The sequence below is a fragment of the Condylura cristata genome, unplaced genomic scaffold, assembly GCF_000260355.1.
Source record: "Condylura cristata isolate star-nosed mole 26May11 unplaced genomic scaffold, ConCri1.0 scaffold00001, whole genome shotgun sequence".
Lineage (NCBI taxonomy): Eukaryota > Metazoa > Chordata > Mammalia > Eulipotyphla > Talpidae > Condylura > Condylura cristata.
This window is the reverse complement of record NW_004567102.1, coordinates 53,838,369-53,856,460: the sequence shown is the minus strand read 5'-3', so window position 1 is coordinate 53,856,460 and position 18,092 is coordinate 53,838,369. Positions and strand designations below refer to the sequence as shown.

Sequence of the window (18,092 nt, the reverse complement as noted above, 5' to 3'; positions counted from 1 at the left end):
TCACAGATCAACTTTTACTTTATGTTATTATTTATTTTAATGATAAGGAATTCACAATTAAATTTTTGCTACTAGCTATTCACTTTTATCCCTTAAAATGATGTCTTTCGTATTTTTACAGGGAATGAAAAGTAAAGATGCACCTTCCTGGGATCCCATTGGACTGAAGTTCCCAGAGCAGAATGCTCCCAGAGACACTCATTGCCACCTTTCCAGCAGGCCTAAGGCCATAGAGCATGCCTACCAGTATGGAGGGACAGCAAACAGCCGTCAGGAGTTTGAATACTTAAGAGGAGATTTTGGCGAAAAGTAAAGTAACACACCATTTTCCCAAAACATAAAGCCTGGACTGGGCTTCATCCTTATTTGCCATATGTCATCTTGTTCCTGAACTTCCCACCCTATTTTCATTCTATTCTTTCATCAACAAAACAAATAGTACATTATGCATACTTTCCAATAATCTACATTCTCTGACTTTCTTCCTAAAAGTAAGGTGCATGAAATAACATGCTTGAAGAGTTCCCTGTGTTTTACAAAAGGAAGAGACAATCAAATAAAAGCAGATGTCAAATGACTCATCATCTAACCTTGCTATCACTTTCCCTACCCCCCATATTACTTTCAAATTATAAATGGAAACACATCTGAAATTCTAGAAGGCTAGTAAGGAAAGACTGAAAATACAAGAACACTTATGTTTCTATTTGTCCTAAAGCACAGCACCTCTTGCCAGTATTTTGCAAATCTCCAGGTGACTTGTATGACTAAGGTCTTCCTTTCATAGTTTTAGCACCTAAATATTCTCATACAGGTTTTAGATCTTTTAGACCTTAGTACAGACAGTCCTTTCAATAAGAAACTTCAAATGCCAAATAATTTGCCATTTGCCTCATAGGAAGAAACAGTGATTTTATATTCTTCAGCAATAATTTAGACTCAATCAAACTAGAAATTAGTTTAATAAATAAATTTTATCTGTGTCCTAGAATTAATTCTGGGAATTTTGTTTAATTTCTATGCACTCTGATGGCTATTTTTTAACACATTCTATCGATTGATTCATTTTTCCTGGGTAAGAACTAACTCTGTATGTTCAACAGTCACAAGTCATACCATTTCTGTGCAAATTCCTGTATGAATTTTAGTTACTAGTAATTTGTCCACACTAACATGCTTCCTTAACATATAGATTTTTACTAAAATAATTGCAACCGTATTTTCTTTTTTAAAAAAAAAAGATTTATTTATTTATTCATGCAGAACTGGGGTACAGGCCAGAGATGTGGAGGGTGAAAGGATTCACCAGAGGCAGAGTGGGGTGTAGAACAGGCAGATTGACAAAGTACACTGCTGAAGGGAGCAGAGGGCGGGTCAGGAGAGGTCTGCCACGCCATGTGGATCTCCTCGGGGCAGGCGGGGATCGAACTCATGAGGAAGTGGTTTAAGCTTCTTAGTGCAGTGCTTTAACCCGCTGCGCCACCAGGGAGGGACCGCAACCGTATTTTCAATGTGAAACATGATGTGACCGTTACCTGAAACACTTTTTCTGAGCATGGACTGTCTCCCTGTTGTATGGGGAAGTAAAGGGCTCTCATTTTTTAACTAGTCATGCTTACTTAATATTCGCAAATATCACTAAGTGATCATTAGGATCAATGCTGTTTGGGATTAGGGAGAATGTCACTTACCCTTCCTTACACTGTATGGCTTTAGGAAGTTATTAGTCTCATTCATACATGGCAAGCTTTTCTTTTTTGTTTACCAGATCTCAGTTTTCCATTGGTCTCAAAACTCGGTCCTCCCATGGGATGATTTTCTATGTCTCAGACCAAGAAGAGAATGACTTCATGACTCTATTCTTAGCCCATGGCCGCTTGGTTTTCATGTTTAATGTTGGTCACAAGAAATTGAAGATTAGAAGCCAAGAGAAATACAATGATGGATTATGGCATGATGTAAGTTGAAGGCAAGGAATATTATCAGCAAATATCCATTGTTGCTATTCAGACTACACTAGTCCCACAGTGTCTCTAGAAGCATCCATTTAAATTATTTTACTATATACCTACCGTATGAAGGGACATATATGCCAAGAGTTCAATTTTCAAATACTTTGATTAATTTCCCAGAAGAATCTTGAAGCAAACTGTTGTAAAAAAAAGATACAGGCTGAGGGTAATATTTTCACAGATCAACTTTTACTTTATGTTATTATTTAGTGCAATTATTTTAGCCAAAGGATCAATGACCAACAAATCTAAACTGAAGTTAGATTTCTAATGAGTGTTTACTGGACTTCCCTTCCTATTTCTTATACATTTCTAAATTTCAACAGTGATTATGAAAGTCTTTATAGCGTAAGCTACGAAAGAAAAAACGGAAGAGTAAATCTATTAGGAAAAGAAGGTATCACAGGGAAAATTACCTAAATGTTGAAGTAAATCAATATATATTTAATGGAAAAAGTAGAAAACATAAGCTGCATTATAATTAATTATAATAAATTTAGAGGAGGAAGAGAGCATGGGGCCGGCCAACTAGCTGTAAAAATGTCCAGGTAAGCCAGGCATGACCAGGTGGATCCACTGGTCTTTAGACCTGGAAAGCCATTTACTAGTAGGAAACTGATAGCTTGGTAGGACAGCAAAGTTGTACTACAGAGTTCCTGGAGAACTCTGCTACATAGAAGCTGTATTCAGCAGTTAAGTCTGGGGCAAACTTATGACCTTCATTGGAAGAGCCCCTCCTTTTAAAGAATTTCCAGACATTCCATGGAGAAGGAGAGGAGGGGGACAGGATCAAAACTAGGGTGGGAAGAGCACACGGGACTATAGTGATAGTGAAGTGGTGGTGGGAAGTCCACGGGGATTACAATTGAGATGAAAAAATGTACAAAATGAAGAAAGATGTAATATATATATATATATTACATATTTATTTTATATATATATAAAATAAAAAGTAAATAAATAAATAAAATAAAGAACTTCTGCAGATTTCCACAGTATTGTAATAGCAAATTTGCTCAGCCTTTCCCTGATCTGAGGGGTACTGAAGGTTTGCTGACATCCTTCTCTAACCCAGGTGATATTTATTCGGGAAAAGAGCAGTGGCCGACTGGTGATTGATGGTCTCCGTGTCCTAGAAGAAAGTCTTCCTCCTACTGGAGCTGCCTGGAAGATCAAGGGTCCTATTTATTTGGGAGGTGTGGCTCCTGGAAGGGCTGTAAAAAATGTCCAGGTAAGCCAAGCATGACAAGGTGGATCCACTAATCTTTAGAGCTGGAAAACCATTTACTAGTAGGAAACTGATAGTTTGGTAGGGCAGCAAAGTGAATGTACTACAGATGTCTGTCCTGTAGCGTCACAAAGTCAGGAGTGATGTTCTAACCACAAGGTAAAGGTGAGTGAAAAAAGTTTCGAGATGTAAAGTGTCTAAGGAGGTCCATATATTTGTTCAAGTACCCACACTTTTAATATAAAAAGTACCAAGAAACAAAGAAAGTTATTCCATTAGATATTATTGAGTGGAAAAAGCTTTTTAGGCGATAACAACACATTAAATTTCCTTTTTGTGTCTTATACATGATTTGGGAATATGCAAGGAAATGTGGGTCCCTGTGAGGAGTAATAAAGCATGATGTTGTTTTTGTAATTTAAAACTTTAAAATATTGGATGTTTAAAAGAAATGCTTAGCAATAAAGGAAATACAAGGACAAAAGTTGTCTTACTGTGTAGATTTAGCATTAGTAAAAAGAGTTAATATATTTCTATGATCCATTAATATGTGTGGATAAAGCAAACTGGATTGTTTTACTGGATTTTAATTGGATTTTAGTAAAGTGGTCCAATTCCATGACATCCTTTTTCAAAGAGCTCTTTCCAAGCAGTGTGAAATCGGTTCACTGATGTGGCCCAAGTGTCATTTCCTTTTGTATGATCAATTCTCAACCACAAAAAAAAAAAAACAGCTAATGAAGCCAGAGATATAAGTGTTCTGCTATTTACTTAGCCATGGTAGACATACCAGTTAGGAACTTTGCTAACCCTTATTAGCATTGGTTAGCCTTAGTTAAGCACAGCTGTCATTCTTGAACAAAAATAAACTAGAATACTTCTAATATTAATTTAAGAAAACACAACTGCCATTTACTTTTTCATGTTATATGTAAATTGTTCCATAGCATAATCATTTCAGGCTGACATCACCAAATACAAAGTTCCAGCTTCAAAGGACTAGTTAAAAAGCCAATTACTCCAGAGAACAGGAATGTCCACATCCCGGGGCCTGAGAGAGTCATGGAGCAGGTTTGCAAGGCCAGATGCTGCTGTCCAGTGAACAGCCCTCTTGGCATTTATTTAGTAATAGTGAACAAGCATGATTTATTATGTGACAATAGCAGGAGAAATGGGGCCAGAGAAACAGAGAGTATTCATCTTTATGGGGAACAGGAATTCAAAGAGATCAAAAAGTATCAATTATATAGGGAACAGGGAAGGACATGTTGGCCATGTATATAGAGAGAACTTTCCTTAGATGGTTGGTATAAGTTTCAAGCAACTCTCAGATGGTCTCAGACTGACCACACATTCAGTCAGCAGTTACCTAGATATCCCCGGCCACCTTGTGTGGGTCATTGTCTCAAGGCAGTTGTGTGGAAGCGCCTTGTCCAAACCATTTACACACACAGGTGCAGAGAGAGGTCATGGCACACAGGTGCAGAGGCCCCAGGTAGGAGAGAGGCCACAACAAACTACCTGGAAAAGTATTGATCATTGAGAGAGCTAAGATAAATAATACAAGGAACTGCTACTGCTCTCCAATCAAAGCCTTTTATTTTTATTCCTTTTGCTGGATCTGTGAGAGTTCAGACCATTAAGAAAAGTCTTCTTCTTCAGATAAATTCAGTCTACAGCTTCAGTGGCTGCCTCAGCAACCTCCAGTTCAACGGTGCCTCCATCACTTCCGCAGTTCAGACATTTAGCGTGACTCCTTGTTTTGAAGGTCCGATGGAAACAGGAACATACTTTTCAGCAGAAGGAGGATACGTGGTTCTAGGTAACCGTGACTTATGTTGAACATATATATCATGAAATCCTTCCTTCCTGGAGGTGGTTGATAGGGCTATTGAGTCCAGAGTGAAAACCTCAGAATGCCAGACTTGCTCAGCCCTCGAAAATAGTCTTGTTCCACAGGACCAGTTCTCTCCTCTCCTGCCACAGCACACCAGACACAGTGCCCAACCGGTCTGCTTTCCCAACCACAGCTTCTCCCAGCTACAAACCTTGGGATGTGGACTGTCATGACTCCTGTAAAATGCTCTGTGGTCTCATCCTTGTTGCCTCTTGATCTTACACTTTGGTCTTTCTCTGATCTTAGTATGACACATTGTCCCTGCTAAAAGAAGTTCCACTCCCTCTCCTTGACTTGCAACACCAGCAGACTACCTGATTTCCCTCCGAAATTTTTTTTCTGGATCTTTATTCTGCTTGAATAATACTCTCTCACTCAACAAAATGTTTTTGGAATGCATTTGTATGGCAGTCCCTGTGCTAGGCAATGGACCATGATAGATCTAAAAATAAATAGAATCCTAGCAGATTACCCAATCACCACCTGATCTATTCCAATCTATACCACACACTCACAGTGTGAGGAAGGCCCAGGATAGGTGCTGAGAAAGAGTAAAGGAGAATGACATAATCCACATGCTCCTTTCCTTCAATATTCCCTGAAGGATGAAATCCCCATGCAGCCAAATCTAACTTCTAAAATCAGTACCATGTCCGACAGAATAAGCAAAGGTAATGTCTCCTCTCTTGGTCTAGTTCATGATTATGCTTTCCTTTCTCCTCCTTTAGTCCTACTAAAACACCTAAATTCACATTGCTCAGCCCTTCACTGAACTTCAGTGATAAGACCTCAAAATAGATAGCTTGAAGTGCATGATAGTCTGCAAGATCCTTTGAACACTCCTATCCTTATTAAGAATTTGTTTACTTGCATTGCGGCAATAGCAGCTCCTAACTGCTTTTACTCTTCGTTCTTTTTCCTCTGACATGTTCTATAGCCCTGCTACCAGTGATCTTTTTTAAGAAGCTAGTTTTAAAATGCAGAGATGATAAAGTGAGTTCTCTTGCTTAATGACTATATAGTCAAGTCTAAATTCCATACTGACACATTAGAACCCTGCCTGGTGGCTCCCACCAGCCATCCCGGTTTGCCATGCCTCCTCCACCCTTTGCGAAGGACAGTCCAATCTCATGCCCTTTGCGAAGGACAGTCCAATCTCATGCCCTTTGCGAAGGACAGTCCAATCTCCCTGGTGCTCTCCAAACACTGCAGCTGCTCCCCTTGTATTTGAGCACTTCCCCTGCGCAGATTTCCATTTCCTCCTCCTCACTTTTAAGTATTATGTGGTCCAATTAGTTGGACTCAGTTTCTCCTGCCTAGCTGGTATAACATGCTGTTCCCACCCACACCCCCCCAAAGCAGTGGTGTTCTAGTTCTCTCAGCCCCCCACAGAGCTAGCCAAGCTGTGTCTGACATGAAAAATGCCACTTTTTACTTATTATGTGTCGCACTTTCTAAAAGATATGAAAATATATAGTTACAAAATTATACCATAAATACAAATTTAGGTTTTGTTCTTGAAAGTTAATAGTATCTGTCTCCACAGATGAGTCTTTCAATATTGGACTGAAGTTTGAGATTGCATTTGAAGTCCGTCCTAGAAGCAGTTCTGGAACCCTTGTTCATGGCCACAGTGTCAATGGAGAATACCTAAATGTTCACATGAAAAATGGTCAGGTAGTGTGTCGAAAATTGTTTTAACAGTCTTTCTCCTCTGGCCTTGGATTTAGACCAAAAGCCGATTTACTTCACAGAATTATTTCATCAATCTTTTCTAACTAGAGACAAAAATGTGGGGAAGATATAACATGAAATGTAAATGCAGGCAATAATGGATCCAGATTCATATGGTGAGAAGTGATTCCATTACAGCAAAGAACTGTGAGAGTGTGGCGGAGCTAAAAATAAAATCAGCAACAGCATAACTCTTTGTTTTCACAAAAGAATTGAAAAACTCTTTTATAACAGCGATATCAGCAAATGTACCCAACTATAAAAACCAACAAACACTAAGACATAATATATACATAAACCAGATGTATATATGTGTATATACATTTATATTTTTCATGATAGAAATAAAAAATTGTTGGGCCTTTCCTGGTGATGCAACAAGTTGAAGCACAGCACTATGAAGCTAGGCACAGCCACTGCAGCATGAGTTCGATCCCCAGCCAGGGAGGTTACCCATATGACGTGGCAGACCTCTCCTGTCTCCCTGCTGCTCCCCTCAGCAGTATATTTCACTCGATCTGCCTATTCTACTCCCCACTCTGTCTCTGGTGAATCCTTTCAGCATCCCCACAACTCAGCACCCTGTACTTGTATGCATAAATAAATAAATCTTTTTTAAAAAGAAATAAATTGTTATAACCACCACTTTCATCTAAAATAATATTGTTAAAATTCATGAAAGTGTACAAAGCTAAATATTTTCATTATTGTCCTTATATTAATATAACTGATTTTTATTTAAGTTCCACTATATTCTATTACGCCTGTAATAATGAAACAAATCCTTACATGGTGCTTACTGTGCATCAGGTATGATTCAAAGTGCTTTCAGTGGGATCACTCATTTAAATGCCCAGATTCCTGTGAGGTCAATAGTATCATCATTCCTGTACAGATAAGTAAGTGATAGCATAAGAGAAGTAGTGTGTGAATTAAGTAGCGCTGGTGTATGAATTAAGACAGTCTGACTCTAGGTCTGTGCATTTCATCAATACCTTAACCTGTTTTTATAATACAAACATAAAAAGTCACAGGAATTCAGTTATCTTATTGTTCCTCTAGCCCATCTTCTCTCCTGCATCATTATTTTGTTCTCCATCCTAAGAGAAAGTCATTAAACTATTTCAATAGCCTACCAAAGAGTGACCCCTTGTGTTCAAACTGGAAAGCTAATCGTGTGTGTATGTCTGCTACAGTATTGATTTCCTGCAGTGAATTCTTCAAGAAATTTAGTTTTATGATAATGAAAAGAGATGAGATGAAGGTATACAATGCACCCTATCTTTTGCAGGTCATCGTGAAAGTCAACAATGGCATCAAAGACTTTTCCACTTCAGTAACACCCAAGCAAAGTCTTTGTGATGGCAGATGGCACAGAGTTACAGGTAAAAAAAGATTTCTCTTCTAGACAAGGTTTTCCTTTGGGCTGATGACTTGACAGAACTTTGAGCTGTGTGAAGGAATAGGTGATGGATGTACTCTACAAGTAGCCAAGAAATTAATTAAGATCAAATATTACTGTATTAAAGTGTTTATCTTGAATACACATGTGATTTGAAAATGGATATAAACAAAGTAATTTGGGGAAGTTGTTTAAGTAATGTATAACTTATAGAACAAATAAAAAGAACAAAATTTCCTAAGTCCCCCTTTTAAAGGAAAATATTACAGAGATTGCTTGCTTGGATGATATTTCCATGATACAGAATTTAGAAGTAGATTTTATTCTGGAATAAAGGCTGTTACCATGACAAATTAGACCCTTTTGTGTAAAAATTAACCACTCCAGAGATTAATAACCAGTTTTTTCCCTTATATTTCAGTTATTAGAGATTCAAACGTAGTTCAGTTGGATGTAGACTCTGAAGTGAACCATGTGGTTGGACCCCTGAATCCAAAACCAGTTGATCACAGGGAACCTGTGTTTGTTGGAGGTGTTCCAGGTAAGAGTTGCTCTAAGGGACACATTTCTAATTTTTTTTTAAAAAAAGCATTAGTTCTGGGCCCTCCCTGGTGGCACAGGGGGTTAAAGCACTGCACTAAGAAGCTTAAGCCAATTCCACATTGAGTTCGATCCCCACCTGCCCCCGAGGAGATCCACATGGCGTGGCAGACCTCTCCTGACCCGCCCGCTGCTCCCCTCAGCAGTGTACTTCGTTGATCTGCCTGTTCTGCTCCCCACTCTGTCTCTGGTGAATCCTCTCACCCTCCGCATCTCTGGCCTGTACCCAAGTTCTGTATGAATAAATAAATAAATCTTTAAAAAAAAATAAAAAGCATTAGTTCTCATCACTGAACCAAGCCATGTGTTTTCACAGTTGACCTAATAACTCAAAGGATTTACTGCATATGGCCTTTCATAGGAAAAAGCAAACTGATACCTGTGACTCCTTGTCCAAGGGTAACAACATGGTAGCACATAGAACCAGATGCCAGCATTATGACCATAGATATTAGTCTCCCTTTGCTATATTTGCTTATTTCTCTTTCTTTTACATGCACTCCTCACACTTACATAGTAAAATGTTCTCTTTTATCTCCAATACAAAGAAATTCACTTATTAATTCCATTCTAGGCTCTTAATAGTATCTTGGAGGACTAAAAGTTTGCTGATAATTGCTCCTCCTCTTTATAAAAAAGAATACGCAGTTTTCCCTGTCCAGGATTAGTCTGAATTGTGAAAGCTGCTGCAGACCCTAAATGTTTCTATGTAAAGAAATCAGCTAAGAGAAGTTTCAGCTTTTAGTTGTGTGAACATCATCAGGAGCATTGGTGCTGTCACTTGCCAAGATGGTGTATTGATCGGAGTGGTGACAGGAGGACACCTGGGGGCCCCCCACAACAATTTCAAATAGGGACGAAAATCAGGGGTCAAAAGCCTGATTAACTCAATTACCCTACCCTCGCTGTTGAAATATTTAAGACCTTCAAAAAGCAAACATCCCTCTCCTTTGATTTCCTTATCCAAAAACCATCCCCCAGACCACCTCCTGGCCCTGGTTCTGTTCTGAAAGGAATTCTGGTAAAGGCCATTGCTACCCTTCATGCAAGTACAATATGGAAGAGATTTTACATCAGTTCTTATATTTCTGTACATTGCTCTCTTCCTAGAAATCACAACACAGTTTAAGGTAATTCACAGGCTTCCAAAGGCTTAAGGATCAAATTGAGCAAAACATGCAAGGTCATTGATCTGACCCTTCCTCATCCTATTTCTGGGGCCTCCCCATCCCTTCTGGGACTCGGATCTCTCTGAATGTTCAGTGATCTCTCTTTGTGCTAGGTTTTTATGGGTGCAGTCTATCAATTTCTAGAAAATATTCTTCGTTTCCTAGTAATATTTTTTTAAAGATTTATTTATTTATGCATATAGAACTGGGGTACAGGCCAAAGATGCAGGAACAGTGAAAGGATTCACCAGAGACAGAGCAGGGAGCAGAACAGGCCAACTGATAAAGTACACTGCTGTGGGGAGCAGTGGGCGGGTCAGGAGAGGTCTGCCACGCCATGTGGATCACCTCCCGGCAGGGGGTCAAACTCATGCTGAAATGCCCTTAGCTTCTTAATGCTGTGCTGTAACCTGCTGTGCCACCAGGGAGGGCCCTCCTAATACTATTTTAGGGAATAGCTTCTCCCACTTTTCCTCAACTTCTTATTGAAGCTAACTTCTATAGACAGACACATTCTTCTTTGCTTAGACCTTGCCATGCATGCCACAAAACATCGTTGGAGGGAAGTATTATACTGTGTGCTGTCAGGGAGCATGGTTTCACTCAGCCACAGCACGTACTGAATGCCTTAGTAAGCACTAGGCTAGGTAGACCCCAGGAGAGGGACTCAAAAAGCCTGGTCTTCTCTCATCAAATTATAGTATTTGTTCTTCACTTACCAAATAAATATTTTCCTCTTTTATATGTTTGTTTCTTAGAGTTTGATCACAGTATTATACACTGCCACCACCCCTCATATTTACTAAGAGTTGTAAGATCCTAGGTGGGCAAGATAGACTTAACTGGATAAGCAATATTAGACTCTAAGATGGACAGGAGAAATAAATGTTTCTATCCCTAATCTTCCTTCCTATTCATTTATTTTTTACTGTTATGATGAAGTACACTGAGCACGGCTGAAGGATATAGTCTTCTCCAAATCTAAAACCTTGTAATTATCATTCTAAGTATGAAATGCTATTGCCATGTTTTATTTTCAGTACAAACCTTCTTCATATTCTTAATCTACATTGCTTAGGAAACATTATAGCTGCTTGATGATGTTTAATTTGCTGTCCTGTTTTATGTCCCTTCCTGGGTTACTGATGTCTGAATGTTTTTCATATTTCATCTGCTTCTGCTCACATATCTATTTGTACATAATAATAAGCTTTGACAAATGGATTCTAACTTCATGATATTTCAAGCTCTCTAAATTGCTTAAAATTATATTGCTTCTATCATCACAACACATTTATTGTGTCTGTACAATTAATAAGCATTAGGTTTCTTCTGGATCTCTAATTAAGATATGGGGAGAAAGTCCCCCCATCTTTCTCCTCAGGGCACCTGTGTCCACAGGACTAAGCTAGTTATCATTATCCTATTTATAGTTCTTAAACCCTGTGCTCAGAAAAATTAAAATTTGACTTAACTGAATTCATTATTTTCTCATTTATATTTTATGAACTTGGCAAAAATGCAGAGGCTTAAGGGTGAGAAATCACAATATGAATTAAACAGAAACATTAACCATTAACCACATCCAAAATAGTGTGAAAGCTAAAATTTTTTTACCCCATCTCAGCAGGTAAAAATTTTTTTTTTTAAGATCGGTTTATTTATTTATTTATGCATACACAACTGGGGTACAGGCCAGAAGTGCAGGGGCAGTGAGAGGATTCACCAGAGACAGAGTGGGGAGCAGAACAAGCAGATAGACGAAGTACACTGCTGAGGGGAGCAGCGGGCGGGTCAGGAGAGGTCTGCCTCCTCATGTGGATCTCCTCCGGGGCTGGCGGGGATCGAACTCATGCGGAAGTGGCTTTAGCTTCTTAGTGCTGTGCTTTAACCCACTGCGCCACCAAGGAGAGCCCTCAGCAGGTAAAATTTTACAAATCATAGGTATATCCAGAAAATTCACAAAGGTCTTACATGTAAATAATAGGTCCCAGCCTTGGAAAACAGCTAAAGTACAGACATACTTCAAAGGCACCCTGGGTTGGGTTCCACATCATAAAGTAACTCTCCAGCAATAAAGTATCTATCACAATAAAGTGAGTGACATGAAATTTTTGGTTTCTCTGAGTATATGTTATGTTTATACTATACTGTAATCTATTTAGTGTGCAATGGCATTGTCTCTAGAAAAAAATAACAAGGTGTACACATTAATTTAGCTTATTGCTAAAAATACTAGGCATCATATGAGCCTTCAGCAAATCATAATACTTTTGCTGGTGGAGGATTTTGCCTTGATGTTGACAACTGCTCTCTCATCAGAATGAGGTTGCTAACATTGGAGGTGCTTGATAATTTCTTAAAATAAGGCAATGTAGCTCAGTGTAGTAGTTCACCAGACTGATTCTCACTTTCATAAAACAACTCTCTATAGCATGCTATCTATAGAACTACCTTCAAATTTTTAGTCAATTCTCTCAAACCCTGCTTTCTCAACTAGTTGTCCTTTCAACGGTGCCCACCGCATCTTCACCAGTATATTCCATCTCAAGAAATCTTCCAAAAGCAGCAATTTATTATCCATTAAATTTTTATCATGAAACTTAAGCAATTCATTCACATCTTCAGGCTAATTTTAGTCTTTATGCTATTTCTACCATATCTGCAGTTACCTCTTCCACTGAAGTTTTAAACACTTCAAAGTCATCCAAAGGATTAGGAATCAACTTCTCCAAACTCCTGTTAACATAAAGCATAATTCTTAATGGCATCTAGAATTTTCATTCTTTCTAGGTTTTCAACTGATTTTGCCATCAGAAAATCACTATCTTAGGCAACTCCTTACCTAATTTATTTCCAAAGTAATAAGATTTGAATGGTCTAACAGCCCCTTAACACATGGTTTACAGAATGGATGTTGTGTTAGCAGACATGGAAGTAATAGTTATATCCTGTATATCTTTATCAGAGCTCTTGTGTAACCAAGTGCCAATGAGCAATTTTGAATTTTTTTATGAGTAGTTTCAGCAGTGTGCAAGCAACATTGTAAATACGTTGTCATCCAGGCTTTGTGGTTCCTTTTATAGACCATAGGAAGAGTAGACTCAGCATAATTTACAAGGGTCCTAGATTTCCCAAATGGTAAATAAGCATTGGTTTCAACTTAAAGTCACCAACTGCATTCGCTTCCAATGAGAGCGATAGCCTGTCCTTTAAAGTTTTGATGCCACACATTCACTCCTCTCAAATTCTTGATGTCATCTTTTTAGAAGATCGTTTTGTCTACATTAAAAATCTGTTGTTTAGTGTAACTACCTCCATCAATTATCTTATGTAGGTCTTCTGAATAACTTTCTAACGAGTATATCAGCACTTGCTACTTCACCTTGCATTTTGATATTATGGTTTTAACTTTTTTCCTCATGAACCTACATATGCTAGCATTAAACATTTCTTCTGCAGCTTCACTTCTCTCAGCTTTCATAGAATTTAAGAGTTGAGACCTTGTTCTGAATTAGGCTTGACTTACAGAAATGCTGTGGTTGACTTAGTCTTCTATGTAGAACACTACAACTTTCTCATCAGCAATAAGGCTATTTTGCTTCTAAATTTCAGTCAACTATTCAGTGTAAGAGGCGTAACTTGACTTTCAACCTACCTCCCTCAATAAACTAAATTCAACTTCTGACTTAAGGTGAGACTCAACTCCTCCTTGCACTTGAAATTTAGAGGCAGGCCTTGTAGGATAATTTTTGATCACTGAGTAGTATTCCATTATGTATATGTACTACATCTTCTTGATCCATTCATCTGTTTGATGGTATTCTTGATTAATGTAAATAGCGCTGCAATAAACTTAAGAGTGCAGGTTTCCTTTCTAAATAATGTGCGGTTTTGGCATGTAAATCATCTTAATGATGAAAGCAATTGCTATTTGTGTTCATCAAGTGATATTTGAGCTTAGAATGCCTCACTTATATTTGTATTTTTTCTTCTCAGAGTCTCTGCTGACACCACGTTTAGCCCCCAGCAAACCCTTCACAGGCTGTATCCGTCACTTTGTGATCGATGGACGTCCAGTGAGCTTCAATAAAGCAGCCCTTGTTAGTGGTGCTGTGAGCATCAACTCCTGCCCTGCAGCCTGACACAGCAGAGAAAAGCTGCCGAAGTACAAAGTTCTTTAGAGCACTGAAAGAAACACAAGAGTGATCCAGGAGAACAGCAATTCTCCCCCTGTGGAAGCTTCCATCTAGTTAAGCAGGACTTGAATCAATCATCAGAACTGGATGTTTATTATTTCTCATTTGGAGTCTTACCTTTGGAACCAACATGCTTGCAATGGATAACAATCAAAAGAATGTTAAACTTACTTTTATTGAGAGTACACTGTGTCCCCTACTGGTGAAATTACTAGTCCTATTTCAAATAAAATGAAGGAATTCTAAATAAACACTGGCACACATTTTTCAAGTGTAGCTAGATTCTCGGATTCATCTTTCTTTCAGAGAAGATAACCTTCAAACTGTACCTAACTTCTGTAGGCTATCACTACTATAGGTGCTGAATCATGGAGGACATTATAGAAGATAGTAATACAAAATAAAAAAAAAATTCAAAGTATGTAAGTCCTTTTATTAATTTTTCCTCAACCAACCATCAATTACAACTATTCTTCTAAAGAATTATAATCTTTTTAAGGTATCTACATTAGTAAAGTATAGAAAAAGAAAAAATGGGCTTGAATACCCGATAGGACATTAAAATACAGAAACTGAAAGAAGAGAATTATACATGAAAAATATAGGCAACATTGAAGACAGTGAGAAAATAGTCCCACATATCAACATCCTACCATTCAAGGAGGCTGCTTTACCCCTGCCTTCTCAGAAGTGGCACAATGTAAACTATGCCAGCCAAGCTGCAGACCCTACCTGGACCTCCTACAGTACCTCAAGAGAAGTACAGATAAATGTACTTGTATCTGCATGTTGAAACCAAAGAAATTCTTCTACCTTCTCAATAATTTTCAAGGACACTTCTTTACAGAGTTAGGATTTCATATTGTAATGTTTAGCAAAGAGAATTTCCTGACACATAACCTCTTAACAACCACAAGGTTTCAACTCTGAAACCATGCATTTACCATTTCTAAAAACTTGATTCATTTTTCTTAGATGGGATTCCACTTTCCCCTAGCTTCTGAGGAGACAGAAGTAATATATTTTTTAAAGGTATAATAATCAGGACTTTATAGAAAGTATGGATTGAATGCTACATCTAGTAATTTTTACTTGTTTGCATGGTCCCTAGAAAATCAATCTATTCTGATTTCCACAGCTCCAACTTAAAAGAATAGCCATATTTGAACCAATGCTCTATTTCCTCTCATTGCCACAGCTGAATTAACAAGGGTCTCACTAACTTCTTATTAATGCAAACATCTCTTATCTATTAATACAAAAAGGTAAGTTAAAACAATTGCATATTTTCTCTTGAAATTTTTAATTGGGAAAGAATTTTGTCCTTAACAGTAGAAATGGAAACCAAAATAATTCCATCTAGAAGTATGATTTTTAAGTGTTTACTAAACACTTAGAAAAAATAGAATTTTCCACTTCATAAACCTAATGCATGAAACTGCTCTTTGTCTACCAAGACCCACTTAGTTTTCCATCCAGAGTTATATGGAGATTTCTCAGAAGACAGTGGGTGATATCTGTTCTGAAAGGTCCCATTATCTGTAACATGGTATATAGGGTATCCAGATTCCCTAAATTGGTGATTGCAACCTATAACTGGGACCCTGAAATAGTAAATATATTACATTTTAAGGTCACCGAATTTTAAGGTATGGAGCCAGCCTTCTTTAGGGATGACTCAGAAAAGCCATTTCAGCACAACCAACAATGTAAAACCACAGACACTACATGGCATGGAGGTTTTTGTTCAATAAATAGTTAAGTGATTTTCAGAAGGCAGAGTTTCCATAGGTTATCTCTTCACCTCATCCCATAAGGCAATAAGGTGCCTAGGAGTCTGAATAATGGAAAAACTGATGGTGACTTCTCTACTTGGGATCCCCTGATCTCGCATGGGGAAGGACAGAGAGGAATTTAAAAAACTAAAAGAAAAACAAATAAAAATAGTAACATATCAAGAAGCATTATCCCGTCTTAAGTAGCTTTTCTGGTCCTGAAAAGTCAAGAAGATTGGCTACCACAGATAAAGCCACTCAACTTATAAACTTTACACAATCACGAAAACTATTTCCTACCAGAGAGGGGAATGGGGCAGGTAGAGAATGAGATTGGGGAATAAAAACATGATATGGAATGCCAAAACACATACAGAGAGGCATGAGCACAAGAAGAATGTAGCAGTTATAGCAGCAATTGATTAGCTGAAGGAACTCCTGAAGCGTGGTACTGACAATTCAGCAGAGTACCTGGCCAGCGCAGTAGCGCATAGTGAGTTTACAGTGAACTAATCAGCAATCTCTAACAGAGCATGTTTTTAAATTATCATGTCTAAATCCAGCTAATCACTTTGTTAAATTTATCCCTAGGTATTTAATTCACCTTGATAGGATTATAAATAAAACTGTTTTCAAGTCTTTTGAAATTTGTTATCATGTCCTCTAAAAATAGTGATGGATTTATTCTTTTCAATTTGGGTTCCTTTTATTTTTCTCTTGCCTAATTTCTCTAGCTAGGCCTTCCAGCACTATATTGAATAGTAATGGTGTAAGAACGGAGATCCTTATCTTGTACCTATCTTACAGAAAAGCTTTGTTTATCACCATTGAGTATGATAGCTCAGGTTTTCATTATATATGGCTTTTATGATGTTGGAGGTATGTTCCCTTTAGTCCCATGTTTGAGGTTTTTATCAGAAATGGATGTTGACTCTTGTCTAATGCTTTTTCTTAACTATTGATAGGATCATGACTTTATCTTTCCATTTGTTGATGTGGTGACCTACAATGACTGCATATATTGAACCATCTTTACATTTGTTGACCAATAAAGCCCATTTAGCCATAATGATCTTTTTAATGTATTTGGATTCGGAGCACTAAGATTTTATTGAACATTTTTGCATCAGGGATATTGGTCCACAGCTTTGTGTGTGTATAATGTCCTTGTCTCCATTTGGTATCAAATATTGAAAAGGTATTGGTCATCACTGGTTTGGGAGAAGTTAATAGTAAAAACTCTCTTGTACTGGGCTTCTATGGGGGGGTGGGGAGGGGAGACACTTATGATTACTGATACACTGTACTTGGTTGTTATTGCCTTGTTCAAGTTTTCTATTTTGACCTGACATAGGTTTAGAAGGTTTTGTTTCTAAATATTTGTCTAGTTCTTCTAGTTCATCCAATCTATTGGCATAAAGATATTCATAGTAGTCACTATAACCCCCTGCTTGTATTTCTAAAATGTCTAACTTGTCTGTCATTTATGATTATTAGAATTTTCTTTTTTTTTAGTGAGATTAGCAAATGGTTTATCTTTTATGTTTTCAAAGAGCCAGCTCTTGGTTTCCTTTGTATTTTGTACTGTCTTTAAAATAATTTTCTAATTTCTGAAAAATGTGCTTTTATTCTTGCTTTTGTCCCTCTGAATATGTCACAGTTTTTGTTATGTTTTAAGATATTTTAGTCCCTAGTTTTCTCAGACAGTCTAATTATGTAATATTTGACATACTTCTTCCTCTTGGGGTCAGTTAAGCTACTTGGTTATTTGTAGTTAAGTTTTCATTAAATTTGGAAAACTTTGGCCATTATTTCTTCAAATATTTTCCAAACTCATTCCTTTTCCTTATAGGATGACTTGATATTGAAACACAAAATTTATGCTTTTTTGAAGTCTTTTTTCTTTGCATTTTACTTTGGATAATTTGTTTAGTTATGCCTTTAAATTCACTAATCTTTACTTCTCCAGTGTCTTATCTGTTCTTAATCCCATTAAGAATACATTTTTTATTTTAGGTATTTAATTTTGGTCTCTATATCTTCCATTTCTCTCCTTGGCATGATTATGCTTTCATC

The 18,092-nt window shown here is 37.6% G+C and overlaps 1 protein-coding gene across 2 annotated transcripts in view; it reads left to right on the top strand.

The window, feature by feature from the left end:
• Positions 1-17,580, top strand: part of LAMA4 (laminin, alpha 4) — a 124,769-nt gene extending 107,189 nt beyond the window's left edge. The window contains exons 32-39 of one of the 2 annotated variants that reach the window (XM_004673783.2): positions 122-309; positions 1,769-1,958; positions 3,088-3,243; positions 4,903-5,062; positions 6,684-6,814; positions 8,163-8,256; positions 8,695-8,814; positions 14,042-17,580. In XM_004673783.2, the coding sequence (XP_004673840.1) occupies positions 122-309; positions 1,769-1,958; positions 3,088-3,243; positions 4,903-5,062; positions 6,684-6,814; positions 8,163-8,256; positions 8,695-8,814; positions 14,042-14,187 (1,185 nt within the window). In that variant the 3' untranslated portion in view covers positions 14,188-17,580. The remainder of the gene's footprint in view (positions 1-121; positions 310-1,768; positions 1,959-3,087; positions 3,244-4,902; positions 5,063-6,683; positions 6,815-8,162; positions 8,257-8,694; positions 8,815-14,041) is intronic. The other variant, XM_004673784.2, reaches the window with a different exon arrangement.
• The last annotated feature ends 512 nt before the right edge of the window (positions 17,581-18,092 follow it).